Source organism: Labrus mixtus, chromosome 14 (assembly GCF_963584025.1).
Source record: "Labrus mixtus chromosome 14, fLabMix1.1, whole genome shotgun sequence".
Classification (NCBI taxonomy): Eukaryota; Metazoa; Chordata; class Actinopteri; order Labriformes; family Labridae; genus Labrus; species Labrus mixtus.
This window is the reverse complement of record NC_083625.1, coordinates 7251351-7277167: the sequence shown is the minus strand read 5'-3', so window position 1 is coordinate 7277167 and position 25817 is coordinate 7251351. Positions and strand designations below refer to the sequence as shown.

Sequence of the window (25817 nt, the reverse complement as noted above, 5' to 3'; positions counted from 1 at the left end):
TGGCTGACCAAGCCACTGCTTGAAATAACCCAAAGACTGACTCACACCACAAATAAGGAGGACTCGTCATCCTCCCAAATGTCTGGCAATCCTCTGCCTTTGGGCCCCCGAGGGTCGTTCAAATGGATGGTACACGAGCATCCGCGTGTCCAGCACTTTGTGTGTGAGTGTGCTTGTTAAAAGAGCAGCCTGCTGGGACACCAACACACGCTTGCCACAAACAGAAAACATCTGTGACGCCCACACACCGATAGCGGCTCTGCTCGATTACTGGACTCCCAGATGTCATCAGGGTGATAGCTGAAACATATGTGTCTATCACCGCGAAAAACACCCTGTAATAAAAAATTATCATATGCGCTAGAAAACGTTGGATGTGTCACCGCCAACACAGCCGGGGAAAAAACAGGTTTCACCACATGATTCATCGTCGCTGCGAAGAATCTGGCTAAACAAGGTGATGAAAACAGAAACAGGAAAAGAAGCTGGTCAGCAGATAAGCACATTTCTGACTCACGTGCCCCTGCTTCAAGTAAAGCACTCTTGAAAGCAGGCCTAGTTATTGCTCACTAGCTCAGTCATTACCATATTAGTAAACAGGCATCAGGCTTGAAGCCCCAAGTAGCCTGTAGCTGCTGCTGTGCACCCAATGGCACAGATGTCAACTGAGATTTCCTTACAAGTGTAATTATTCAACCAAGCAGGGCAATCCATGTTAGCACCAGATGAGTCACTCGGGGGTTTGTAATGTGACCTCTAAAGACAGTGAAGTTAAGATCTCAAATCTAAAGAGAGATTCTGTAACAAGGCCTAAGATGCTCTTTTGTATTGTTCAAAATGATCTAGCAGCAAATTTACAACTGTTGTCAGATGAACAAAAACAACCACAGAACAGAAGACGCACTGCATGAAACAGTTACACGCATCAGTATGAGATTATGATATGGCTAATAAATGTTATTAGTTGTTCGCCTGTGCTGTTAGTCTGCGTCATCCTCATCAAATGAGAAAACAAATTGTAGCCATTCCCACTGGATGATATGCGCCTTTATTACCATGAACATGTCCACTGTCCTTCACCCTCCCGCTGATGCGAAGACTCACGGGAACGCCAAATGTGTGTGTTAATACGCAGCTGAAAATAGTCCCCATGAAGCACACTTTCTACTCCTCGGGACAAATTGTACAAACAAGTACAGTATGCACCTCAGAAAAAAATATTAAATAATGCATTTGTAAGCTGGTTTAGCTGGAGAATTACATAATCACAAGTAGGAGCAGCACAGAAGTCTCAAAGAGGGGGAAAAAACTGTCATATTGTTTGCCTTTGATTTTTTTTTTCTTTCCAGAATATAAAAAGGATACATCGGTCATTCAGATTTTAGGACTTCAGTCATACGTGTGTTCTGACTAGCCGCAGCTGTCCAGTTGTATTAGGGAACTACTCTGTTATATTTTCAAATGCCCCGACACTCAGACTTCTTGTAATCATGACTAAACCTATTTTTTTAAATTGCAGTTGACAGAAAAAAACGACTGGAGTAATACAATTTAAAAAACTGGAAAAATCCCTATCAGCCACAGCCTGTGCCTGACTCAAACACTCCTCCCTGTCCTTAACTCATCCCCGCTTTCTGCTCAGCTGCTGAATCACCCCCAACTCCCCATAGGTCACTTTACAACAAGAGCTCTTCACAACATTGCAACATGCCTTCAGCCTCCTTAGGCGGCTGAGGGAATGGAGTTCTCCCATGAAGTGTTTATTTATAGACGCTTGCAAAAACCACACCCAAAGATTACTGATTATGTTTCCCATGACCTTGTTCTGCAGATGATCATTGCTTCCCTCGTCTTTTAAATGTATCGTAACGTGTAACAGTAAGTAAACAACGGTTATTTCCGTTGCTCTATAAAAAAAATGTGCACAGCGGTGTGAACAAAAGATGAGTCAACGTGATCACAGGTTACTTTTATTTTCTACTAAAATACGTGTTTCATGCAGGTTTTGTCACTTTCCACAACAGTCAACAAAAACACAATGAAACTAGTGTAGATCCGCCTCAAGGCTTTGAGCCTCACCATTTTAGGCAAAGGAGGATTTCTAAGTCACTCAGTAATGTGTACAAAATATAAGTGGCTTTTAAACAGTGGGTGTTCATCTGTCGTTACATGCTGTTTCATGCTTTCAGCCAATCATACCTGGCTTCTATGACCACTTTACAGAAGTTAATGATGCCAGGGGGGAAAGCCTGTTAGAAAAAAATGCTAAATGAAGTGGAGAAAAGAACATAAATAAGTAAATCATTTACCTTAAGTAAGATATTGCTTTTTTTTTTAAATGATTGTATTTAAAATCAGTATACAATACAACGTTTCCTAAATGCTATAGACAGATGTAGCTCGAGAATCTCCCTAATCTGTGTTTAAGACTCATGGATAGTGGTACAGTTATGTTGGTCTCTTCATCAGTAAGCTGGATGTGGTGAGAAGCAAAAATAATGTCTTTCTTTCCGCACGGTCTTGTTGCAAACCTTGTGGCACGGAGAAGAAAAGTTTGTGACACAGCTTGAATCTAAACAGTGGAGTTGAAGGCATATGTGAATCAGTTATACTACATGTAAAGGAGAGAGCGAGAGCGTGGAGCAAACTATGCTCTACGACACAAGGCCTGCTATGAACTTCGTATGAAAATAAAAAGGAGGTAGGCAAATTCTCTCCACTGCTCAGGACACACTGACGGTTTGAATAAGAAGCAGGGATGGGTATGAAGAGCTTGTCAAACATGCTACACACACACACACACACACACACACACACACACACACACACACATTAAGCCTGTGTAAAAGATGACAGTTCAGCACAGCATGCTTGAAATCTGCCTCCTAACCTATTAAAATAGTTTCCTTTCTCACACAGCTGCTTGCATATTAATGCTATTAAGATTTGAAATACCTTTCATGTAAACAAGGAGACAACAAGACACACGACTCATGCATGCATTATCATCTCCAAAAAGTAGAACGACAGTAAACACATACAGATGTTACTGCACAGCATATTTAGTGGCTGATTTTTTTTTTTTAGGTTGCAGGAGTATTTTTTTTTTTTTTAAGAGAGCTTTTGTTAACACAGGAATAAAGCAACTGCAAATCAACGCATCTTCTTTTCTTTCTTACTGCCCGTCTGCATGACATCATTAAGCGTAAACGACATGAAAGCAATCTGCTCAAGTTCACTCTCTTTCCCACACTCCATCAGGCACGAGAACTGATCTTTGTCTCCGTTGTAGGCCAGGTCTGAGTAGCCGCTGGGCCCCCTGTGGATGATCCGGGGCCTGTCCCACCCTGACGAATGCAGGGGGGACCGGTTCAAGTACACGCCCATGTCCCTTCTGCTGGACTTGTCGGTTGGGTGGATGAAGAGGAGCCAGGTTTGCGTGTCAGGAGACAAGAGCGAGGTGCCGCAAGCCTTGCTTTCGGCGTCGTCGTTGGGGACAAATTCCGGGGCGGGGAAGCCGATAACACTGCCCTGACAGCCCGAAGGTGGTTCCACAAGCTCTGCAGCCACGTGGGGTTTGTCAAAATACACGCCGCTGTTTTCGCTCAGGGCCTCACATCTGTGCCCTCCGGAGTTACGAGCATTGCAATAAAGGTGACTCCTGCCCTCATGGTCTATGATTTCAGCCATTTCACATTCACATGACTTTTTCCGAAGCATCTTTCCTACACGCCACGTCTGTCCAAAGTCCTCGCTGTAAATGGACAGAGCACGTGGGTAAACTGTGAAAGGAATGGGGAAGGAACAGCATCTGTAAGGGACATAATAGGCGTACGCAGGGATGACCAATCTTCCGTTCTCCAGCTGAACACCGTGGCCGGGACCCACGGCGAACGTGGCCCACTTGTGGATGGCTTCCCCAATCACACTTTCTGTTAAGTCTCTTGCTTGGGTCCAGGTTTGCCCGTCATCGCTGCTGCTGATGCAGCAAAGGCGGGCCTTGTTCTTACCTGTCAGGATCTGCCGCGCCTCTGTGGTGTTCCCCAAGATGCAGATGAAAAATAAAAACAGGGTTTTGCTGTTTTTTTCATACACGGGGCAGGGATTCATGGTGCGGTGGTCTGGTAGACACGCTGTTGACAGCTCCTGACTGGATGACCACTGAAAAACAAAGCAAAAGACAAAAATCTGAATGATTAGAACAGACGATGTTGGATAATAACCATATTACAATTCCACAATTCACTTAGCAGAGAGTAAGTACAACACTAATCCATTCATACAACGCCACCGAAGCAGAGGGGTTAAGTGTCTTGCCCAAGGACACGTCAGCTCAGCTGGGGATCGAACCCTTGACCTTCCGGTTGAGAGGCGACGACCCACATATCAAGGGGCTTCATGGTCTGGTTTAATGTGTGGGAATAATTACCTGAACAGATCCATCATCTTTCAGTGTTCCTCTTCTCATCACAAGGATCTTGGCATCGTGATCACAAGGGGAGGATCTTTTTTCTGCAAAGGCGAGGAAGGTGTGACAGTGCCTCAGATAAATGAGAGCAGGAATCCTGTATGTAATCCCACTTGGCTCCTTTTCAAACAAAGTTGTTTTGACTGGCTCCTCTCCACTGCCACTCTTTGACGGCGTGTTCCCCATAATGGATCACAATATCTGTAAACAGACAATGTTCATCTTAATGTAACACAATTCTCACCTCCTTCATTAGTTCTGTTATTATCTTTGAACCTCATAATGACAGAGTTTACACTCCACCAGCTCCACATACACAGACATGTAATTACATGGTGACAAATAGATTCTTACGTGTCCTGCTCACCTGTAAAAAAACACTCACCTTTACTTGTCAGTCTTCACATCTGCAGCCCTTGATCTTCGCCTGAACGGCATAATATCTTCTAATATCACGCCACAACAAGAAACCTCTGATGTTCACGACACTGATGCTATGGGTTCACTGGGAAAGACGAAGACACTGAAGCGAGAAAACGCACTCTTACTTACTTCCGGGTTCGCTTGGACGCGGGTTTGTAAAACAGGACCACGGGTTCAACCACCTAACTCAAGTAAAACCATACAGTCTGTGAGTAAAACTCGGAAAGGTGCATTTTATTTCACGTTATTATTTCTAAATTAAAGACATGGAAGCGTTTAAGCGCCATTTGACAAAAGTAAACAAACCGACGGGTACTGCCGCGCATGCGCAATGTGGACATTTTCCAAACAGGCGCTAGCTAACTAATTCGCGTAGACGAACAGGGGTCGCGTATAAATTCGTCTGGCCAGAAAACTTAGACAGAGTTGTTGTCTACGCAAAAGTATTAATATGTTTATTTATTCTTTCAAAGTTGTTAGCTAAGCGGATAATTATCTTATCGTTTAATTTACTCTTTGGCTAGACAGGCTCTCCAGTTGCTTCCGCCTTCGCCTGGTAAAGAAACGCTCCCTCCTTTACCGCCCCCTGCTGGACAGGATGACCACTATCGTCTTTCAGGTTGTTGCTAGGATACGAAGCACGACAGAGCAGCTCAAGATCATATTAAATGTTAGAAGTAACAGAGAAAGAGCGTGATACACCTTTGAATAAAGGTTTTTTAGTGATTAATGGATCACACAGGAAAACAGGATGACATTACAGCATCGAAGAATGGAAGGTGGGTTAAATTAAATCAGTATATTCAAGAAACGTAATGAAAAGAAAAAAAGTAGGTTTTTATCACTACATGAAAAGTTCAGGCCAGTTTATTACCTCTGTCATTTTTAAGTTAAAGCTTAACTGCTTTTCTTTCTCTTTAAATCAATTTAAATGAAATGCAATTGGGATTTTAAAAATGTTGGTTGGACAATTAAAGCCGTCTAATTTGAATAAAACCTTTGGCTATCAGAAGTTATAATTACTTTCTTCTGTTTTTCATTTCATAACCATAACCTGAGAATACAATCGGCATATTGTATAATAATTAGATAATTGTTAATCTGCAAGCAGTGTTGGCCAACAATATCCTTTTTTAATTTGACTTTCCTTGCAGGTGCTGGTCATTGGCTCGTGGCGTACAGAAGGGCAGAGGAGCAGAGATACAGGAACCTGCACAGAAGAATAAAAGAGACGCATGGAAAATGTGACAACAAGAGGGGAAATGACCGTCACCATGGTAACACATTGGATGCAATTTTTCTGGTAAGGCCCTGAGATAAACATACAAAACGTGAGATATCCTGAGAACTGTTTTTGTGCCAAAATAGAGAAATGGCTGATCTATCATCATCATCAACTTTTATTATTAGACTCAAGGTCCATTTTAAAAGACATACAATACAAAAAAATAGACAACACACATATACATTAGAATAACAACATTCCCGCCTCTTATGAAAGGTACTTATACCAATGTCTCCAAAGGTATGACTGGTAGCGTACTGCACTATAACTTGGGTTTGACAGCAGCATTATAATTACATTCTTTGAGTCATTCAAGCGACCGATAAATCCGTACATAAGGTTCCTCAATAAAGCTTGTAAGGTGTTAACTCCTGCATTCACAAATAGCTCACTTGCACTACTCCACCTTGGCTTTTTAAGCAAGATCCAGATATGTTATAGCCTAATCAAAGTTTCTGTTGTAGCTTCAGTCACATTGTGTTGACAGACCGTCTGAACTCTGTACCATCAACGTCAGTGAGCAGAAACTGAATTCTGTAAGAATCACTTTTTCCCTCCACATTTCTGTCAAAGTTATTTGTAAAAATAGTTAAAATATTAACATTGTGTCTGCCTTGTTGCATAGGTCAATCCTGACGACCTTAAGGAGTTTGTCAATGTGGCTTACATTGATGCATCGATCAACGCCCTCTCTCTAGGTGATTGTTGATTCATTAGAAATCATGCAGATATGATTCAATTACATATTATGTTAAGTCTTTCCTTAAAGGATTTGTTTTGCACAGGGGCGTTCAGCCATTTCCTGTCTTTAAAAGAACTCAATCTGTCGTTAAACGGGCTCCGCAACATGACGTTTGATGCTGCTGACTTCCCTCATCTCGAGGTGAGACGGCAGACTTTCCTCATATTAATTAAAGCTTCTGTGACAGGGTTTTAGCTTGTTAGGAAACAGACTTACTTTAATATCTGTATCTTTCTGATCTAGTAAAGCAAAAAATCTGAAGAAAAAATGGTTTTCTATGGTTATTTATGCTTGCCCCCCCCCTGCCACAGGGTAGACGTCAAGGTGATAAATATCATGCTGCAGAAACAGGCTCTTTAAAAATGTTCCTTGCCAGAGTTATATAGTGAGTTCAGGTAGACATTTAAGATAAAAGGGGATGGAATCTTTTAAAAGAAAATACTATAATCACAGGTATACAGGACAAGATAAGCAAATAGATAAACCATCTGCTTTGTCCACCAGGGGGCGGCAAAAATCTACACAACCCAAAAATTTCTCACAGGAGCTTTAAACACACGAGTCGTATGTCCAAGGAGTGGCACATAACTTGACATAACTTTTTTGGTAATTTAAAAATCATTTTAATTCCCCCAGAAACTTTCTGATCTTCATGTTGCTGCCTTGATTTATTTCATCTTGTTCCACATGTGTAATAATGGAGAAGCTTTGATATTAATGAGCAAGAAACAGAGAAGATGTGTGAGGTCTATTTAAGTTTCTATGTCTCTTATTATGTCTACATCAAGACTTTTATAGAGCAGTTAAACGTTTGAGCAGTGTTGGATGGTAAAGTTATTTTCAATAACTCACTTGAATCCTCACAGGTTTTGGATCTTTCCTACAACAATTTGTCAGCTGATTCTATTGTTAACGTCGGTCGGCTTCCTCGCCTGAAAGTCCTTCATCTGACAGGAAATGAGCTTCATCATCTTTCTCCTTACCTGTGTTCCTCCAACCAGAACCCCGCACAACCGTAAGTAACTTATAGTCTTTGAAAAATAAACTGTATTCATGATGACACAACTTGCCGTGTCAACTCAAGATAATCAAAATTAAAACACTTCCATTCACTGCTTCATGCTAATACTTTTACCCTTTCAACAATATTAATACTGAATTTCCAGCTGGGATTAATAAAGTATTTTCTGATTCTGATGCGCTTCACTTCAAACATTATTTCCCCAATTGTTCCTGGAAAAAGACGATGAGTCTTGCTTGTACTCTCGGGTCACTTCTGCCAAACACTTCTTTGTCTAATGGCTGCAGAAGCCAACTTTCCACATGACAGCTTTTACAAAAAACTTTGATGTGAGTCACACGAATCGGGCACAATTAGAGACAGCTAATCCATTTAATTACAGGTTTTGTGGAGCAAAAATGCAAATTCATTCCTCAGCTACAATCTGATGCTTTCCACAGTCTGCTCCTTCTTCTTTCTTACAGGAGTTACTGCAGAACATATCTTATTTTATGATTCAACAGCCAAGTATGACCATGAATTCAAGGCTACTGTTTCACTGTGGAATCAAAGTCCTTCAACCTATAGCCCTGCAGTGAGTTGTAACTCACTGTTAAAAATGTCAAATGTCATTGCCAAAGATTTCTGACCATGTAGCAGTCATGATGAGCAGCGTACTTAACTGATATGTTAGTGAATGATTTCATAATTAAACAAAAATATCTGACAATATAATGAAAGAAAAAAAAATCAAAACACATTCTTGTGTCAAATTGACCACAAGGGGGTGCCGATGAGACAATAAAGAAATTCAAATTCACACAAATGTCAAGGTATTCTATAAACCTGCTGTGCAGCTGGGGATATAGAGCACACAGGGTTGTGCATACATGGTGTATTGAATGTTCTTTTATGTATTGAAGTGCATTATAAATCACATTTAGTGTTATAAATCAGACTTTTCTCATGGTGGCTTCATGTTGGGCCTTTGTAAATAAAATAATAAAGAGTACAGTTAAGACCTGCTCTTTTTGTAAAGTGAGGTGACATATGTTATGAGATCTAGCTATACACATAAAGACTGATGATTGACTGTATAGTGCTTCTGAATGTAATGTTCTTCTTTATGTGCAGGCCCGCTGCACGAGAAGACTCACAGTTTCAAACTCTGGAAGTCCTGATGCTGGACGATAACAAACTCTCCTCAGGAGTCTTCAAGAGTCTATCGAACCTAAAGAGGTCATTAAAGTGTTCTGTATAAAATAAAGTAGAAAAGAACATTCTGGAAACATTTATTAAATCTTTTAAAATGTTCGAATTACAGGCTTAAGTATTTAAACCTTCAGGGGAACCGCATTTCTAAAATACCATATTTGCAACCAGCGGGTTCTTCAAAAGCAGCGATCGAAGAGTGGACTGAAGAACAGGGACCGGGTAAGCGTTTCAACATTTTGTTAATAAACTGGCACGTCAGTAGCCTCAGAAAAGAATTGATGATGTCATCTTCCCTCCCATCCAGCCCACACTGAGCCAAATCCTGTCACCAATGAAGATTTAAAGAGAGCCTCTCAGGTGCTTCATCTTACAGTTGGTGTGTGAGATGCCTCCTCGCTTTGTTTCAATCAGTTATAAATATCTGTATTAATCACTCTTAGGTTGAACACATCAAGGAGTCCTGTGGAGGCTCTACCTCACCTCTACCTGCTCTGCAGTACCTGAATTTAGCCGACAACAAGGTGAGTAACATAATGTGTTCCAAAAAAAAATCTGCTGTTTTAAGAAAACAAGCTAACATGTCTCATCAGTGTTCCGTCATCAGATCGCCGAGGAGGACGGAGTGATGGCTGCCGCTCTTTTCCCAACGCTTCGAGAAATCGATATCTGCTCCAACCCTCTGACCACGCAGAGAAGTGGTAATCCTTCTGTTTTCTCCCACATGAGGCTGAGTTTAAGGATGGTCGGCGAATATGAAAAGCTCCATGTCTCTGTTTGAACACAGGCGACCCTCCTTTACTCACATACTACCTTCAGGACAGACTGGGGATTACAATAAGGCGAAAGAAGAAACAAGAAGCCATGAAGCTGCCAGTGAAGGTTTCCACTGATCCAAAATGGAAGGTTTGACTCGCCTTTGCGTCGTTTTGTCATCTTATTTTGACTCTTGAGATTTTGTTGTATGAACCATCGTTTTCCTTCCTATCGCAGGTAGAAGAAAGAACCCAGAAGGTGTTAAAGAAGTCATCGACGAGGGACGCGCCTTGTCCTGCTGAAACTCAGGGGGAGAGAAATGAGATGCACTTAGAGGAAACACCAGAATCCCTCCAAGAAGAAACTCAACACTTCTTTGTTACTCAGGTAGTCTTTAACCTTTGAGGTTATTAAGGCTGTTCAAGAATACACTCAGAACATTTCAAATGATTTCATTCTTTGCATCATGTTCAGGCAACGGATTTTGAGTCAGATTTCCAAAACAACGAGAGAGAAACTTCAGAGAACAAAGTGGGACACAAGGCGGAAACAGATCCTGAAGGACTGCCGTGCTATGAAATGTTGATGGATGCAAACTCATACCCTGATACAGAGGAGCCGATCGGTGAGGATTTATTGTTTCACCGGCTGCCATTTAATTTTGGACTTTTGCCTCCAGCTCTTAAATAAAAAGTCTGGCTATGTAATCCGCCCATAGTGAAGGGGATAGTCAAGTTTTTTTTTTTTTTTTCATTTCCACAGGAATTCAAACAGCTGTTCGGATGCTGGAACACACGCTGAAGAATCTCAATGTTTACAGAGACTCCAAACCAAAGCTTGATAGCATCCAGACCCCGTACAGAGAAAGAGAGAAAAGGGTTTGTACCACAGGATGTATACATGTTCAGTATTGAATTTAAATAAGTATCATTTCTTACTCTAAAAGAACCGTTCTGTTTGCAGATGAAGAAACTTCCACCTTTGAGGCCAATAAAGCAGCCGTCTGAGAAGGTGGATGAAATGATCAAGGAAATCAAAGAGAGTACATCGATCAGAGAAGTCCCTTTAAGTAAGAACACTTCTGATTCAATCGATGTCGGCTTCACATTTCTGCCTAATGACTCTTTGTTTTCTGTTCAGGCAGCGCTGTACGCAACACAAGTGTTACCAAGCAGGATTATATGGAAGCTCAGTCTCTGCTGAGGGACATGAAGACAAAGTACATAATGGTCCATCAGAAAACCATGGAACAAGTCGCCAGCGTTGAGACTGAGAGAAACAAAGAGAAGCCTCCACCTCTGAACTCTGAACTCTGAACTCCTGACGTAAAGAAGTGCTTAGCTAAGCTGTGATTTTACATCTTCTCTTTAGTATCATCGCGTTCGTGTTGGTATGCTATTTGTGTGAGTGGAATTAATGAGAACAGAAAGCACATGTCCTTAATAAAAGACGGTTGTTGAACCCTGTTGTGCATTTTTATTAAACAACAAAGATGATTCCGAACAGAAAACCACAGGAGACGAGAACTACAGTGCTTGTAATGACTTTTTTGTTAACTTGAGAACACCAATTATTTTTTTTTATATGGAGATGGTAGCGCTTGTTTCTCACTTTAAAGTTTCACGATCTTGATAAATGAAAGAGAGATTTCAGAAGATTTTAAACAGAAATTTATTGACTTTCCGCACGATCAGGGATTATTAATGTTGTGTTCATTAATGTACTTTTGAGGTGTTCATTTATCTTATCTGGAAAAAGGAGGAGCATATTTCTTGCGATAACAAGAAAATGTAACATGAATTGTTGCTTTATTATAGATAACATTATCCTTGAAAACCTGAAAGATCAGGTTTGGCACATGTGAAAGTCACTGTAAATACCGTGGGGGAGGATTCATACCAATCGAAGTACGATCAAATATGGTAGTTATTAAATTGACTTTTAGAATGTAAATCTTTAGCATCAATTGTCAAGACACCATCTATACATGCTTATAATCTCCAATACACATAATAAAAAGAACAAAATGTAGGTTTCTTTTGGGTGGTGGGGGGGGGAGGTAACAGATTCCTTGTTATCTTGAGATGACACATTGTCTTTTGTTCAGAGATAAGAGGCGTTAGAAATTTGCATCAGTGCACATTCTTGGCCTCTACAGCGAGCAGATCCACTTCAAACAGATCCGTATCAAATTCATTAATTCCAGCGGCGAATCTGTAGGGGCCCCAGGCAAAACATTATTGGAGGCCCCTCCAATCACTGTAATATCTACCAGTGTCCTGACGCTTTTCCTCTTTCTTTTTTTACTCCTAGACAAAAAAATCCCTCTTCACTTTCCTTCAGCGATTCTCATTGACACACTTTGGTTTTCACAGGACTTAAACATGAGATGCTAAGCAGGGCAATGAGAGTGAGTGTTGTCAGATGGAGCCCCATTAGGGGGGGGGGGTTCCTACTGTCATTGCAAAGTTTGCACAGTTTGAGCCACTGCTGTAGTTTATCAGCCCTCAGGGGCCCCTAAGTGGCCTGGGGCCCCAAGCAGTCGCCCACCTCGCCTGATGACAAGAAGCGCCTCTGATTAAATCTAGGAGAAAGTTCTTCTGCATGAAGCAGTGACTGGGTGGCATCTGCTTTCTGTTTCCTGTCTGTTCCCATGAGTCAGTCTGATTAATACTGACACAGATATATGGTGATAGTGATTGATGATGGAGCAGCTGCAGCACCACGGCTACAACCGGAACAGCATCATTCACAGTGTGTATGAGTGTGTGCCACTAAAGTTCAGCTGTGACAATGAAACTGGAGATTATCAGTTTATGCTGTTTGTGTACATTCAGATCTTTTCAATCCAAAAAAAAAAGAAGTTTCATATTTCTCTGGTTCAATCTGTTTCGATCAGCGTAGCCTGAAATCACAGCCTGTCATTAAACTGATGGGTTTTTATGACTCTAACATGGCTTTGGTCCAGCACACTGTACACTGGATTAGATGTGATCTTGGATTTTATACATTTGATGCAATTGTACAAATAGCCTTTTAAAATAGACGCTGCAGTGCTTCCGCATGTTTGTGGCATTAAAGCATGAAAGCATATTGTTTTGAGTAATTGTAAAAAAAAAAAAATATTTGTTTAAATTGACAGTAGACGTTTTGAGACTAATTAAAGCATACTGTAAAATAGATTTATAATAAATAAAAACATAATTCAAAGTGTGGAGCACATGTCATAAACACATGACATTGTTTATGGCAACATAATAACCATATGATGTCTAATGTCTGATATGTTCTGCACCTTGTTATGCAGTATTTACCATTCAGTACATACAGAAGCAGAGAAACATCCTCACATGAATGTTATCGTGCAGAATCTCATGAAAGAGTACCTCATGATTTATTCCACCTGTGCTCAGAGTGCATTCTGTCCGAGATCTTCTTGAGAGGAAATAATTTAAATCATATGAAGGACGAGAGCGTGAAATCAAAAAAAGGAAGTAAACAACACAAAGAGAACATCTAGAAATAAATAATTTTCCAATATATGTGTGAAGGACATGTCCCATATGACGTATCAACCTATGGAGACATTATAAACGATGTGTTTCAATATGTGGACTTTAAATCATACTGAGCTGCAGAGATCTGTAGATAATTGATGCTTCATTAAATACTCTGTTGATTTGTTTTCTATTTTTCCAATGCTCAGGATCACAGCTGACTTCACTGAAGGATGTACAGGTTAACCTATAAGGTGAAATTTACCAGGAAAAATGAAAAGTGAGCAAAATGATTATTAGTCTGAAAAAATATTGAACATTGGAAATTTGAAGTTAACACACTTCAGTTTGTTAGCATATGAAACGGTGTGGTTTCCTTCCATGTTAGAAAGAGAAGTGAGTTTCTTATAGTGAATTTTTAAATGTAATAAAAACAGTCACTGGTTTCCTGACCTATAGCAAGCAGACAAACAGCTGAGCTTCACACTGAGAGTCAGGATTTCCTCTCCAGCCTTATAGTTGATGGTAATGAGGAGACAGAGCCAAATGGCAGAGATCTAAACACTCTGCAGAATCACTATGTTCCAGCCCACTGGAGCTCATCTGTGTCTCGAACCTGTCTGATGCTCAGTGTGATTGAATTTGATCAAAATTGTATTAAACCTCTTTGAAATCCAATTTTCTAGCCACCATACTTGTCTTTCTGCTCTAGCCAGGCTGGATGTAGCTCAAGTCGAAGACGTCTGAAGATTTGTTGGTGCTGTCAAAGTCCTGATGGAGTTTGTTCTGCAGCCAGTGAGTCCTGGCATGAGTTTGTTTGACCTGACCAGAAAGCTGTTATGTAGGAGTTCAGCTTCTTCAAGGTTTAGATCTACGGTTGCACAAGCGAAGTGTTTTAATTCTGGAAGTCTTTGCAGTTAAAAACAAACAAACAATGTACTATTGAGCAAGAAGCTTTAATATTGTTAGATTGCAGGTTGACATCAGACCAACTCATCAATAAGTCATCAGAATCAATTCACTGTCTTTGTCTGCTCGTGTTAGTGCCAACTAATATAAAAACAGCTTAAACCTTTCCTGACACATTTTCACTGTTGTTTTCTAACATGGATAACATCAGTCGATGACTCATTTTGTGACAGTCGGTTGTATATTGCATTCTCCAACACAGGTAATATATATATATATATATATATATATATATAAACTTGTCACAGTCCCTCAACACAACCTCGCCAAAAGAATTTGGCATCAGAAGAAAAAGTCAGGAATGTATTCATGAAAGCAGTGAAGAACTCCGGGTTGGCTTTGGAGTTCAAACAAGTGATCGGTACATAATGAAAGTGTTTCTTGTAGAGTGATGATAGGATGGGATAGGCTGCTTATTAAAAATATAACAAGCTTAGAAGAAAGCCAAAAATACTTCATTTTTTAAACTAAAAACTATTCTAATGTATTGTGAGAACAGCAAATTAACTGTGAGATAATAAAAAATATCTTCTCGTAGAAGAATGTTAGAGGAGGAATGGCAGGGATGTTGTAATTCACTAAAAGTCGGGGACTAACAAGAAAGATAAAATGGAAAAAGAAAGTTGATAACGACGACAGCAGAGGCTGATATATCTCGAGTTTAATCCTTAAGAACAAACAGAAAAAACCCTCAGTCCAACACAATGCAATAAACGGGCACAAACTGTTTGAGACACTCCCCTTCTGGTAAGAGGCTGCGGTTCATCAGGACCAAAATCTCGCATCCCAAGAACAGTTTCTTCCCCTCTGCTGCCAACCTCATTAATAATGTCCCTGCCCTCCCCCCTCCCCACCATAGACTGTAAATATTCCCCACAGATAGCACAGACTCTCCTCCAGCCCATGTGAATGCTAAAATGGACCTTTATGTTTGTGATGATTTTGGCACCCTCTGTGGACAAAGTTTGTAGTCTAATTTTTGAGCATCAGTAACCTGGATTTGGTAATCCTTGAAAGTCAGTATGTGGATAAACTGATCCCGGTAAGCAAAAAAAAAAAGTGTATTACCAAATCTGGATCATACTTAACCACCTTTGTGTTACTTGCTTGATTTCTAAAATATGTCTAATACTCCTTTAAGAGCCTTCAAGTTAGAAACTAAGACCGACTTGTGTATCTGTTGCTTTTTAAAATGAAATGAGATAAAGTAAATTTTCAAACATTGCAACACTTATTTGGCCTCCTTTATTTATGACTTACCCCAACTGACCCTCACTGAGGCACGCACGCATACTGGATATGTGAAAACTGTTTACTAATGTGACAAATTACTTCAAGGCTGAAGATAATCACCTAATCCATGTGTCTGTAATTTGTTTCTAACGACTTTGTAGAGTTATCCCAGAAGAGTCTCTGTATGAAGCACAAAGGACGTCTGCTTTGTGTTTAAAAGGGAATCAGATAGAAGTCATGTCTCTTTGTTTGTATCTCGTCCTCATTCAAATGAACAGCAACACAGAATAAACAGACAGTTAATAATTCTCAGTGAAAATGTTCCCCCGTAACCTCTTCTGCTCTCAGCACGAAGATGTGATGAGGTGAGGAATTAACTGAAAACACATTTTCACCCATTCTTTTGGTGATCTAACAGAGTCTGGCAGGAGAGTGAGATACTCCGTCCAAACGCAAAAAATAACAAAAGACATGGCGCAGAACGTCATCCATGTCTTGCGTTTTGGGCAAGCAGAAGTCAGATCCATGTTTATGCATGTGTGTGTGTGTGTGTGTGTGTTTTATTCCTATATGGCAGCACATCTGGAGAATTCATCGCTGCAATCAGGCCTGAGAAATGTTTGGTTAAGACTTTCCTGACTCTCAAACTGAGGGCCAACAGTTAAACTTTGAGAATAACCCTGTGGAGACTCAGACACCATAGTTGGCTCAGGAATAAACAGGCCTGAATACCTCATCAACACTCCTCATTATTCAAGCGCCAAATGAGTTCACTGCAGACTGGACCTATTCATTATCTTCTTTTGATGGGCGATTGAACTGTTACACACTTAACATGTAATCCTGGAAAGGCTTCGGCCACTCTGGCTGACATTTGAAAAGAGGTCTTTGTTAATTACAGTTCATGAAGTTGTTGCTGATCGTCTTGATTCTGTGCAACAAAAGAGCTCGCTGTGCTCCGTCTATAATAGTTTATAGTCATTGCAAGCACGTGTTTAAAAGTCCGACCTTTAAACCGAGCCGCTCAGGTTGAGGGCATGAAGTCCAAAGCGTTCATGCATCCTGGTATTGTCTGTGTTTTTTTGGCCGGGCTCCAAACATCAGCTAAAATGATCAGGGCCAACTTAATTACCGAGAGGGTGAGGGTGTAAAAAACAGAGCCCTTGATAGATTTCGGAAGTATTTTGATGAAGCATGAACTCCGGGGTTCTGCTGAGCACCTTAATCAGCTATGAAAGCAAACACATCCATCAGACTGAATTAACTTAACACAGTTTGGCTCGCTTTGAAACAAAAGGCTGCCTGATTGTGTTGCAATGCTTCAGTTCCTCACAAACACTGTATGCATCATGGAGGAATTCTTTTGCTGCAGCGGATGAGGGAACATTTGATCCTAAAACTTTTACAAACAGGTTCAATCAAGGAAGACTGTTGCAGAGTTTAAAAAAAAAAAAAAAATTCTGTAACAAATCTAGCGGCAATCACGAGTGTAGAAATATGAATCATTGGCAGAAGTGCCAAAAACTGCAGTTCCTCCGGTGTCCACTTGAGGCTAATACCAAAACCAAGGAACCCCCATATTTAAGCAAAGTTGGGCATTTGGTTGTATGAGGTACTAATAGTGAGTATTAGCCACAGGAGATGTCGGTTGGCCCCTTTAACTTGAGACAAACAGGAGTGCTTTTACGGAAGCTAGGCTATATGGCTATATAGACGTGGTCGTTTGCTCCGCGTAATTTATATTTAGCCAATTTGAAAAGGCACCTAGCTAACAACAATGTTAAAGCTGAGTTATACATATTTAGGTATACTAAAGGTTGTGGCTGATTTGACTGACTGGTAGCCATGTAATAGCTGTTGTCATGAGGCTAGGCTTTACTTTAGCTAAACCCCGTTACTGACCGAAAACTGTCAGCTTTGTTCCTGTTGTTTTTATACTTTTTTGACAGTAGGCCAGCATGCCAGATGGGCCTGTTTCAGCTACCAAGATATTTATTAGCCCTGACTCCACCTCTTTGCCTGCTTCTTGATTAGCCTGAAGTTAGCTGGAGTTAGCATTTGAAAAACGGTGACTGCCATTGTTGGGCTTCGGGGTGTTACGTTGTTTTATACAGTCCAAGTTTAAAATCCAGAAATAAATTTAACATAAAGGAGAAATGTTTGCAATGGTAATGAGTTGATTTGGTACGACCGGCTTAAAGGAAGTGACACATGTTTGTACATAATGAAATAATATTACAATAATGTCTCAGAAGCGCCTCCACTCTTGGGCTAAGCCAGACCCTGAGTCTCAACATTTTCTTTACTTGGTTCTTAATCTGGGTAACATGGAGTACACATACACAGAGAGCTGACCAACTGTATGATTTATACCCACTGACTGCCCCCAGCTGTTACAACTGCCAGAGCCAAGACTAAGCATGCATAGCAGAATTGGCCCGTGAAACGAATTCAAGACAAATTCAAACACATTAAGAAATGACAAAGACACAGAAATGGAAACATGCAAAGTAAGCTACAGCACGCTGGCTGAAATCTTTGTTTAAACCTGCGTATGTAATGCTCATAAACACTGAGTCTGCATGGGAAAATGGCAACGTGAAAATGTTGATTACTAATTTATGTTGGCAGCAATAAAGTAGAACAGCCCTTTTTTTTTTTTTTTTACCCTGTTGACTGTAACCACCTCTTTGGACAACCAAGGGAGCGACTGCTGGAAACTGCCAGATCCAACAGTTTACACAAAGTTATGACAGCCTTTTTGTGAGAGTAATGAAGGCAGAGAAGGAGAGTGCGTCTGTTTCAAAATATTGTTTCATGCCCTCAGTGAGATTCAGACAGGGCTGTCTGGCCCAAAGTGTGAAAGAAACACAATGAGTCATTGTGGAAGGGGAGGGGACACAGCGAGCACATCGGGGAGTTCACAGAGGAGGGAAGCAATATCCTTCTGAAGCGCCCACTCAAGTCTACCAAATCTGCGGTTGCACACTGACTGAGTCATGAGAACCACAGTGATAATTTGACACCTGTTGATCAAACAGGCCTGTGGACAGACTGCACACAGCACCGCTGAGCAGAAGGACTGCTCTCACAGACCCTGCTGACATAGGTTTGAGGAGGCGATTTTTTTTTTTAACAACACAATCTCCAGACATGCAATTCCAGATTTTTGATTTGTTTTTGGTGACACTAGAGGGGCTTAAAAAAAACAGCATGAGGAAGGGAGGAATTGTGGGTCAAGTTGTTAGCCCTTTTATGACTCAGGATTTGGTCCCACCATTACGTCCTATGACATTCAAACCGAAAGGGAGATGTTACAGCGGCATACATATCGCACCTTGGACTGGTAATATGAAAAGGAAAACTAAAAACAATTTGCTTAAAGGTGCTAAAAAGCTCCAAATAGCTGAGATAGGTAGAGGATCAGGTGAATATTCTGAGTGATTGTAATTGTTTCTAAGACTTCACCTACTGACCCTAACCTAGTTATCAATTCATCAAATGTATCTACATTTGGTATTAATTTAGACATGCTAAACCAACACTTTACAAAGTGTGCTGATGCCAGGAAACTGTAACTGTTTGAGTTCGGATGGATATTGCTTCATGAAACTGGACAGAAGGAGAGCAGTTTTTTCCATTGCACATGAGACTGAAGCCGTCAGTAGTTTTAAGTGTTTTACATTTTTGGATAAAGTACAATGTAGTTTCTGGCCTCTTTTCTCCATTCTGAATAACAAACCTTTCAGAGAAGACATCAAAAATAAAAAAATGTAAAACTTGTGTCTACCCTTTATTTTTGAGGGAAAATTATCGTGATGACAAAGAGCTTGAGACAGGAACAGTGAACAGAACCTTTTTTTTTTCCATCGAGGAATGATACTATATGGTTTGTGTGTGTGAACAAATAGAGTATAGACTGAAGGGAGTCCAAACTTCTGCTTTTCATTTCCATGCCTCTGATAACATTTCATCTCCAGCGGGGAAAAAAAAAGTTGATCCGGACTTCCAGTTGAATGTAATGGAAGCCATCGGGCGTCAAAAGTGTAAGACGGCCCTTCTGAGGCCGACTAGCAGACTTTAAATGAATAATCAAACCACCGTCATGTAGAAGTTTGAGATCTGGGCCACATCATAAGAAGCCTGTCTCAACATCTATTCACACGTCACTATCTTTCTTTCTTTGTGCGGGACTCTGCATTTGAACATGAAAGTTACAGCCAACAACAAACAGGATAAACATTTACTGGAGTCAAACACTGAGAGACTTTTATGTGTAAAAACTGTGAGCAGAGATACAAAGTGCTACGAGTTACATCAACTATAACCACTTCAAAATAAAATCCTTTCTCATATGTTTGATGCCATTAGGCTACAATAACAAACTAAGTTCTGTGATTGCATTAAAAAAATAGCAGCTTTGCGTCTGTATTGTGTTTTTTTTAACTTCCACAAACACACACTTTTGACACAGTTGTGATTTAACTGGCAAAGCTAACCATAAGGCAATGTCTGTCGCTATGTCATGCAAAAACATTCATAGTCACATGTATTTACAGAGAAAACACGAAAAAACCAAAACACTTCAAACAAGGTCTGTTGTCTTATCAATAAATAAGTTGATTATCATTGAAAATCCTTCAAAATTCGCTTTTCTTCTAAACTAAATGTGGCCCCTTTTCCAACATGTTCCAAAAATACAATTTATTTTCATCTGCTCCTAAGCAAGGAATTAAAAAAAAAAATCCCCAAAGTGCAACTTGTATGATAAAAGAATGTACAGTATACTAACCATGTGGTTCTTGGGAATATTGATATGAAGAGAGACAACTGAAGAAGAACCACTATGGTGGACACTGGTCTTCTATCTGCCTGGGATTTAGGAAAGTCACCATCTCACGAACGCCGTCTTCACAAATCGTGGTTTGAGAGGCTTGACTCAGATTTCCACCCTCCTCTTTAAATTTTTTCCATGTCTCTGGAAAAAAAAAAGGAAATGCATTGTCACTATCACTGTGACTAAAACCAAACGGGTGATAAAATATAAAATAAGTTATTAAAATAAGTCAGGAGGACTCACAGGGTGGAGTCTCGAAACTAACCTTCATCAAGTGTTGTCAGTAATGTGTAATTCTCTGGATGATCCACGATATCTTTTCGCTGAACATCACCGATATCCATTAATTGTAAAACACCTGTGTTAAGAAAAAGATTTCAGAAGACGGTCATACATTTTTCAACATATTACAAATATTTGTCATTTAGAAAAACATGTCGTCATTCAAACATGTTTTCTTTTAGCCCCTTTCACATATGCAATGCTCTCCTGTAATTTTCAAAATGGGCTGTTTTTTTCCCCCCGACTTCTCCCAGACCTTTTTTCTGCCGGCACTGTTTGTCAAATTTCTGAAAAAAAAAACTGGTTGAGCTGACGTGTGAACGCAGCAGGTTGAATTCACCGTTAGGGCTTTCACACTTGCGGAAAACTGTTGAAAAACTCCTGATATTTCCAGGAGGAGCTGCATGTGTGAACGCAAACGGACAACATTTTTCACCCGGAGATTCTAACTAAAACACGTCACACTTTTTTCCCCTATTCTTACACTGGATAAATTGTCAGCACTATAATCCAATCCCAGACTTAGCTTGAGGCACTTTTGATCATTTTAGCATCTTTTTTTTTCAGGGAGAATTAGCTGATCTTATCCTTTTATTCTGTCAATGTTAAGACATTTTTAAAAAATATACAAAATAGCACAAAAACACAAGTATAGCTAAGAAGTAGTCTAGAACAAAAAACCTATACAACCAGAGCTTTCACACTGTATGAGAGCTGTTTGACCTTGTTTTCATTTTGCATCCCAAGCTAAGCTAACTGGCAGCTGACTCCAATTACTCCAATTCAAACAGACGGAAGAGTTTCAGGCTTATTTTAATTTCAGAAAACGTTCAGCTTTTACTTAAATAAAGTTCACACCACTGGCTACAGTACCTTCTACGGTGTTCCAGACTTGCACTTCAACCTCAGCAGTACTTTGTCGTTCGACAACAATGATCCTCACAGCGTTGGGTGAGTCGACTCTCAGAGACGATTCTACTTTATACACCAGGAGATTATTTTTATATCCAAGGTAACACTGGGTCTGGTTATTTTCAGTCTTATTTTCTGAAGAGGGAAAAACACAGATACGTTTATTGGATGATGTTTACAGCCAATCAACATCATGTCATAATAAACAGCTCAGTTTGTTATGAGTCATGTTTGACTACCTGGACATGTCTTGCAGCACTTCCCCGCTGGTTTCATAGGATGTTGGCATGGATACTGGCTGGGACACGTGATGCGTTTGCAGTCCTGGAGGCCGTCAGTACAAGTGCACAGGATGCATTCCAGGACCTTCCCCAAAACCGGGTGCCATATGTCTCCATGAGAGTACGTCTTTCCGTTGTATAAACAAGCTGTGAGAAATGGAAAACATCTGAGCAATGTGCTACACATGGAACCCATCGTAAAGTTGTGAGGAACATGTCTATAAAAATGAAATACCTGCACGGGACCTTTCTGTTTTGACAAAGTCTCACCTTTTTGGTGTTTCCTCTGCAACAATATCTTCACTGTGGTCTCTGAAGCTCCTTTGAGGTTCAGTTTACTGAGGCTCAGGCCTCTGGGAGAAGCCCTGATCCATGGTGGTGTGGCACGGTCGGACCGCGCCCTGCTCTGCTCCCCAGAACACTGGTCCACTGAATGCCTCTTTTGTAAAAAAAATAGACACAATAACAAAAATTATCTTTTGAATATTGGCATTACTTTCTTTATAAAAAAACATCCAATTTATCCCTGAATCATGAGAGGTTTAAGTCTCTCTGGATCTCTGAACTGCTTTTACCATTTTTCCACAATTAAAAAAGTAAAAAAAAAATACAACTTGGTCTTCTTATCAGGCACAGAAGTCCATGAATATTTAATGATGCATGTTTCAGATATGAAAATGTGATGTCAAAGAGCAACGTGCCCCTGCCCTCCTCAAGGAGCTTAATTGATTTGCTTGTCCTCTTGCGCGCAAAGGTCAGCACCAGCTACAAAGAAGATCTCCTGACGCCCCTAATGACCTCAGTGTCACGTTCAAGGACTCTTCGACAGAGAAGAAACGTGCAAGTGAAGCAATGACTAAGAAATGTTCATTTTTCTATTATCAGCAAGAACGTACAACTCCTCTGTTCAGCTGCTGGTTTCCATCCTCAGTTGATGAGGATCCGCTGGTGCCATGATCTGCAGAGAGAAACAAGTGTGAGGGCAGAGTAATGATCAGGAAATATATAAAAGACTGAGTGATTGAAATAAGTGAACCTGTGTCATGATGAGATTATAATAGTGTAATTTTTGCAATGGTTTAGTGTGACTAAGTTCTGTATGGTATCAGTTTTCTGAGTGTATTTTTGAATCTATTTCACTTATAATACATATAATACAATAAGGTCAATGTGCTTTGTTATTACTATGCTCCTGTGTAAGATGTCTCCTAGTTTACTGAAGAAGAAAAAAGGAAGGAATAAAGAAATTCCGGGTTGGAAAGGGGTCATGCCAATTTAGCTGAGCTATACCTTTACACACCAAACAGCAGGTATCAGGAACTGTCACGGGGGAAGAGCAGCTGATTGGTTGGCATGTTTTCAGAGCACAGAAGATGTTTCCATTCTGGGAAGGAAAGGCACGTTTATTTATATGGCACACTTCAGCAACAAGGCAATTCAAGGTGCTTCACAAAAGACATCAGAAGCATCACGACAGAGGAAAAAAGAAACATTAAAATAGAATATTTTTAAAAATCACTAAAACAGGAAGTTAATAATCACAGAGAAGATTCGATATAAGAATATGTTATAACAATCTATTAAAATTCATTGAAAAAAACAAGACAAAGAAATGACATTTTTCTTTTAAAATAAACTTTCTAAGTCTTTGTTTGAGTTCACTAAAGTTTAATTTAATTTAATAAAATAATAGAGACTGATAAAATCACTGCACTCTTCTCAGTAGTGTACTGGTATTCATTTTCTTATGAACTACATGTAATGTGAATTCACGTTGGCAACAGAAACACCTGTTAACGAACACTACTTAACAACTCGTAAAATGTTGTCTTTTAAAGGACAACTTCAGGGTGATCTCAGTATTGGCTTCACTTACGCTCCTCTCTCAAATCTGCCTTTGTTCCCTAAATTTCAGTCTTTCGAGCGGATCGTGATGATGCCCGGCCAGCACTCAAACCAATGCAAGATGTTTTCACCAGCTACAGCATTATTAGACAATAGTGATGGGAATTGAAGAAGTGATGTTTCTATGATCACTGCATAGCATCAGCAGCTTTAAGTTACTCAGAAACTGTGTTTTTTTAAAAAGTGAAACGTAAAAAATAAAAATAATTTTGTAAAAGTGGCATTTACAGTATGAGATACAGTAATATAATAGCTGTTGTTTTTTAGTTATCTTAGTGTTCGTAAAAGCTTATGTTCTTCATGAAATATTTCCCTTTTTAAGCTGTTTGTACGCCTTCAAGTTGGTGTTAAGAGAAAAGCATAAATTCACAGATGAAGAAGGATTGTTAGGAATGTATTGATATTTATCGTAGAAATACTTTTAATGCAAACATAGTCCCCAGTGGCAATGATTCATATTTTGTCATAGAAACATCTGAAAATTACCAAATTTCTGTTATTCACAAAAGCAAAAAATCCTAGATGGGTTTTCAATAAATGGTCACACTGCCCTGTCTTTAAATCATCTGCAAGATGGATATTTGCACTAAACATCATGCTGCACATTCCTGCACATTTGTACGGTTTTACATCTATCTTATTGCATATAACATGCATTATATATATATATGTAAGTCCCCTGACAATAGGAGCACTGCTGTTTGTTTTTTGCACTAAAACACAAACTGTGTAAACTTACTTTGAAGCTAACCTGAGTCTGATGCAGGATAAAATCACCCCTAACATCTTCCACGCTGTACATCATATTCTTTCTATGGATTAACACAACTGATGTAGTCAGTGAGATGTAACTTACAGAGCACGTGCACATGACACACTGATTGCTTTGCCTGGATGGAAAGAGGTCATGCTTAGTGAAGGTCTCCCCGGGCTGATAAATGGTCCCGTTGTGCCTGCAGGATTTCACTGAGGCTCTGAGTCCTGCAGGGATCCTGGGCTCATCTGAGGAGGGACATCACACAGGAGAGAAGTCACAACCGGAATAAATTTCTCTCAAAAAAAAGTCCTGATTATGGGAGGAACTGTCTACCTGTGCACCTGGGACAACACTGCTGAGGATCAGTCACTGGATTTTCACACGGCAGAGCAGGACACCTGATGGTGTTACATTTCACATGGCCTGTCTAAGAGAAAGCAGAGTTTACAAGCATTGGCCACCTTCAACTCCCTGCCTCTATTTCTGCAATGAGAGCTCAAATGTAAAAGGACTGAGTGTTGCATTCCTTTAGATGCAGTTTAGAAGTGATGCAGTTTGATAAAAGTCACCTCTGTGCAGACGCAGCGCATGCAGAACATGAATCCAAAGGGCTCCAGATAGGGATGCCAGCTGTCTCCTGGGCTGTACGTCTTGTCTTTAAAAGTACAAACCGACCCGGAACCTGAGTGTCAGAGTAAAAAAAAAGATGAGCGACTAATGGACGCATGTGGCGCAGATAAAACAGACATGAAAACTATGTGAACAAAGGCTTTAAACGTGAGACTAAGTCACGGCGAAAGTGCAGAAATGCAGAGGAAAACATACGAAACTGCAATGCCACTGACAGTACAGTCCATGTAAGCACTGAGACAAACAGATATCTGAATATAATACTGTATAGAGGCATCTGTGGCTGAATGTGATTAAAGTTCTCATTGCGCAACAAAGTTTGGTTTCATCCAAAAAGAGTGTGTAAATCTTTAAATATCCGCCAGCTAACACCGACTTCACTTTTCCTCTTTGAAGCACTCTTCATGTTTTATGTTTAATAAGCATCAGCAGGGTGTGTGCTCTTACCTTTCCGGGGTTTCAGCTCTGCATCTGCACACCAAATGATGAGAAAGAACAACAACCTGGACTTCATGATTTACATGTGCGTGACTGAGTCTGCTGCGCGCAATAAAGTTGTGATTCTGCGAGACAGCAACTGCAGGACAGTGTGAAACAATAATACCAAAAAAAAAAAAAAAAAAAAAAA

General features: G+C 40.1%; 3 protein-coding genes across 4 annotated transcripts; 1 reads left to right on the top strand and 2 right to left on the bottom strand.

The window, feature by feature from the left end:
- Positions 1-1954: 1954 nt before the first annotated feature.
- LOC132987817 (sialidase-3-like) lies at positions 1955-5268 on the bottom strand. Its single transcript, XM_061054750.1, has 3 exons — positions 4854-5268; positions 4430-4669; positions 1955-4161 (listed from the first exon to the last, which is right to left on the bottom strand). Exons 2-3 carry the CDS (start codon positions 4652-4654, stop codon positions 3154-3156), a joined length of 1233 nt encoding a protein of 410 aa, XP_060910733.1. The 5' UTR covers positions 4655-4669; positions 4854-5268; the 3' UTR covers positions 1955-3153.
- A 68-nt stretch (positions 5269-5336) lies between these two features.
- On the top strand, positions 5337-11347 carry xrra1 (X-ray radiation resistance associated 1). Of its 2 annotated transcripts, XM_061054745.1 has the most exons (17): positions 5337-5670; positions 6046-6194; positions 6641-6712; positions 6802-6874; positions 6962-7059; positions 7785-7933; positions 9053-9157; positions 9243-9352; positions 9438-9490; positions 9574-9654; positions 9738-9831; positions 9918-10036; positions 10124-10273; positions 10361-10511; positions 10649-10764; positions 10850-10955; positions 11027-11347. In XM_061054745.1, the coding sequence occupies exons 1-17, from the start codon at positions 5643-5645 to the stop codon at positions 11200-11202; spliced, it is 1830 nt and encodes a 609-aa protein (XP_060910728.1). In that variant the 5' UTR covers positions 5337-5642; the 3' UTR covers positions 11203-11347. The 2 variants fall into 2 exon arrangements, with proteins under 2 accessions (XP_060910728.1, XP_060910729.1); XM_061054746.1 differs by lacking the exons at positions 5337-5670; positions 6046-6194 and having other exon boundaries at positions 6659-6712; positions 6946-7059.
- An 8467-nt stretch (positions 11348-19814) lies between these two features.
- chrdl2 (chordin-like 2) lies at positions 19815-25790 on the bottom strand. Its single transcript, XM_061054744.1, has 11 exons — positions 25637-25790; positions 25129-25241; positions 24893-24986; positions 24659-24804; positions 23188-23281; positions 22794-22855; positions 22168-22336; positions 21856-22044; positions 21578-21751; positions 20688-20780; positions 19815-20563 (listed from the first exon to the last, which is right to left on the bottom strand). The coding sequence occupies exons 1-11, from the start codon at positions 25701-25703 to the stop codon at positions 20430-20432; spliced, it is 1335 nt and encodes a 444-aa protein (XP_060910727.1). The 5' UTR covers positions 25704-25790; the 3' UTR covers positions 19815-20429.
- Positions 25791-25817: the final 27 nt, after the last annotated feature.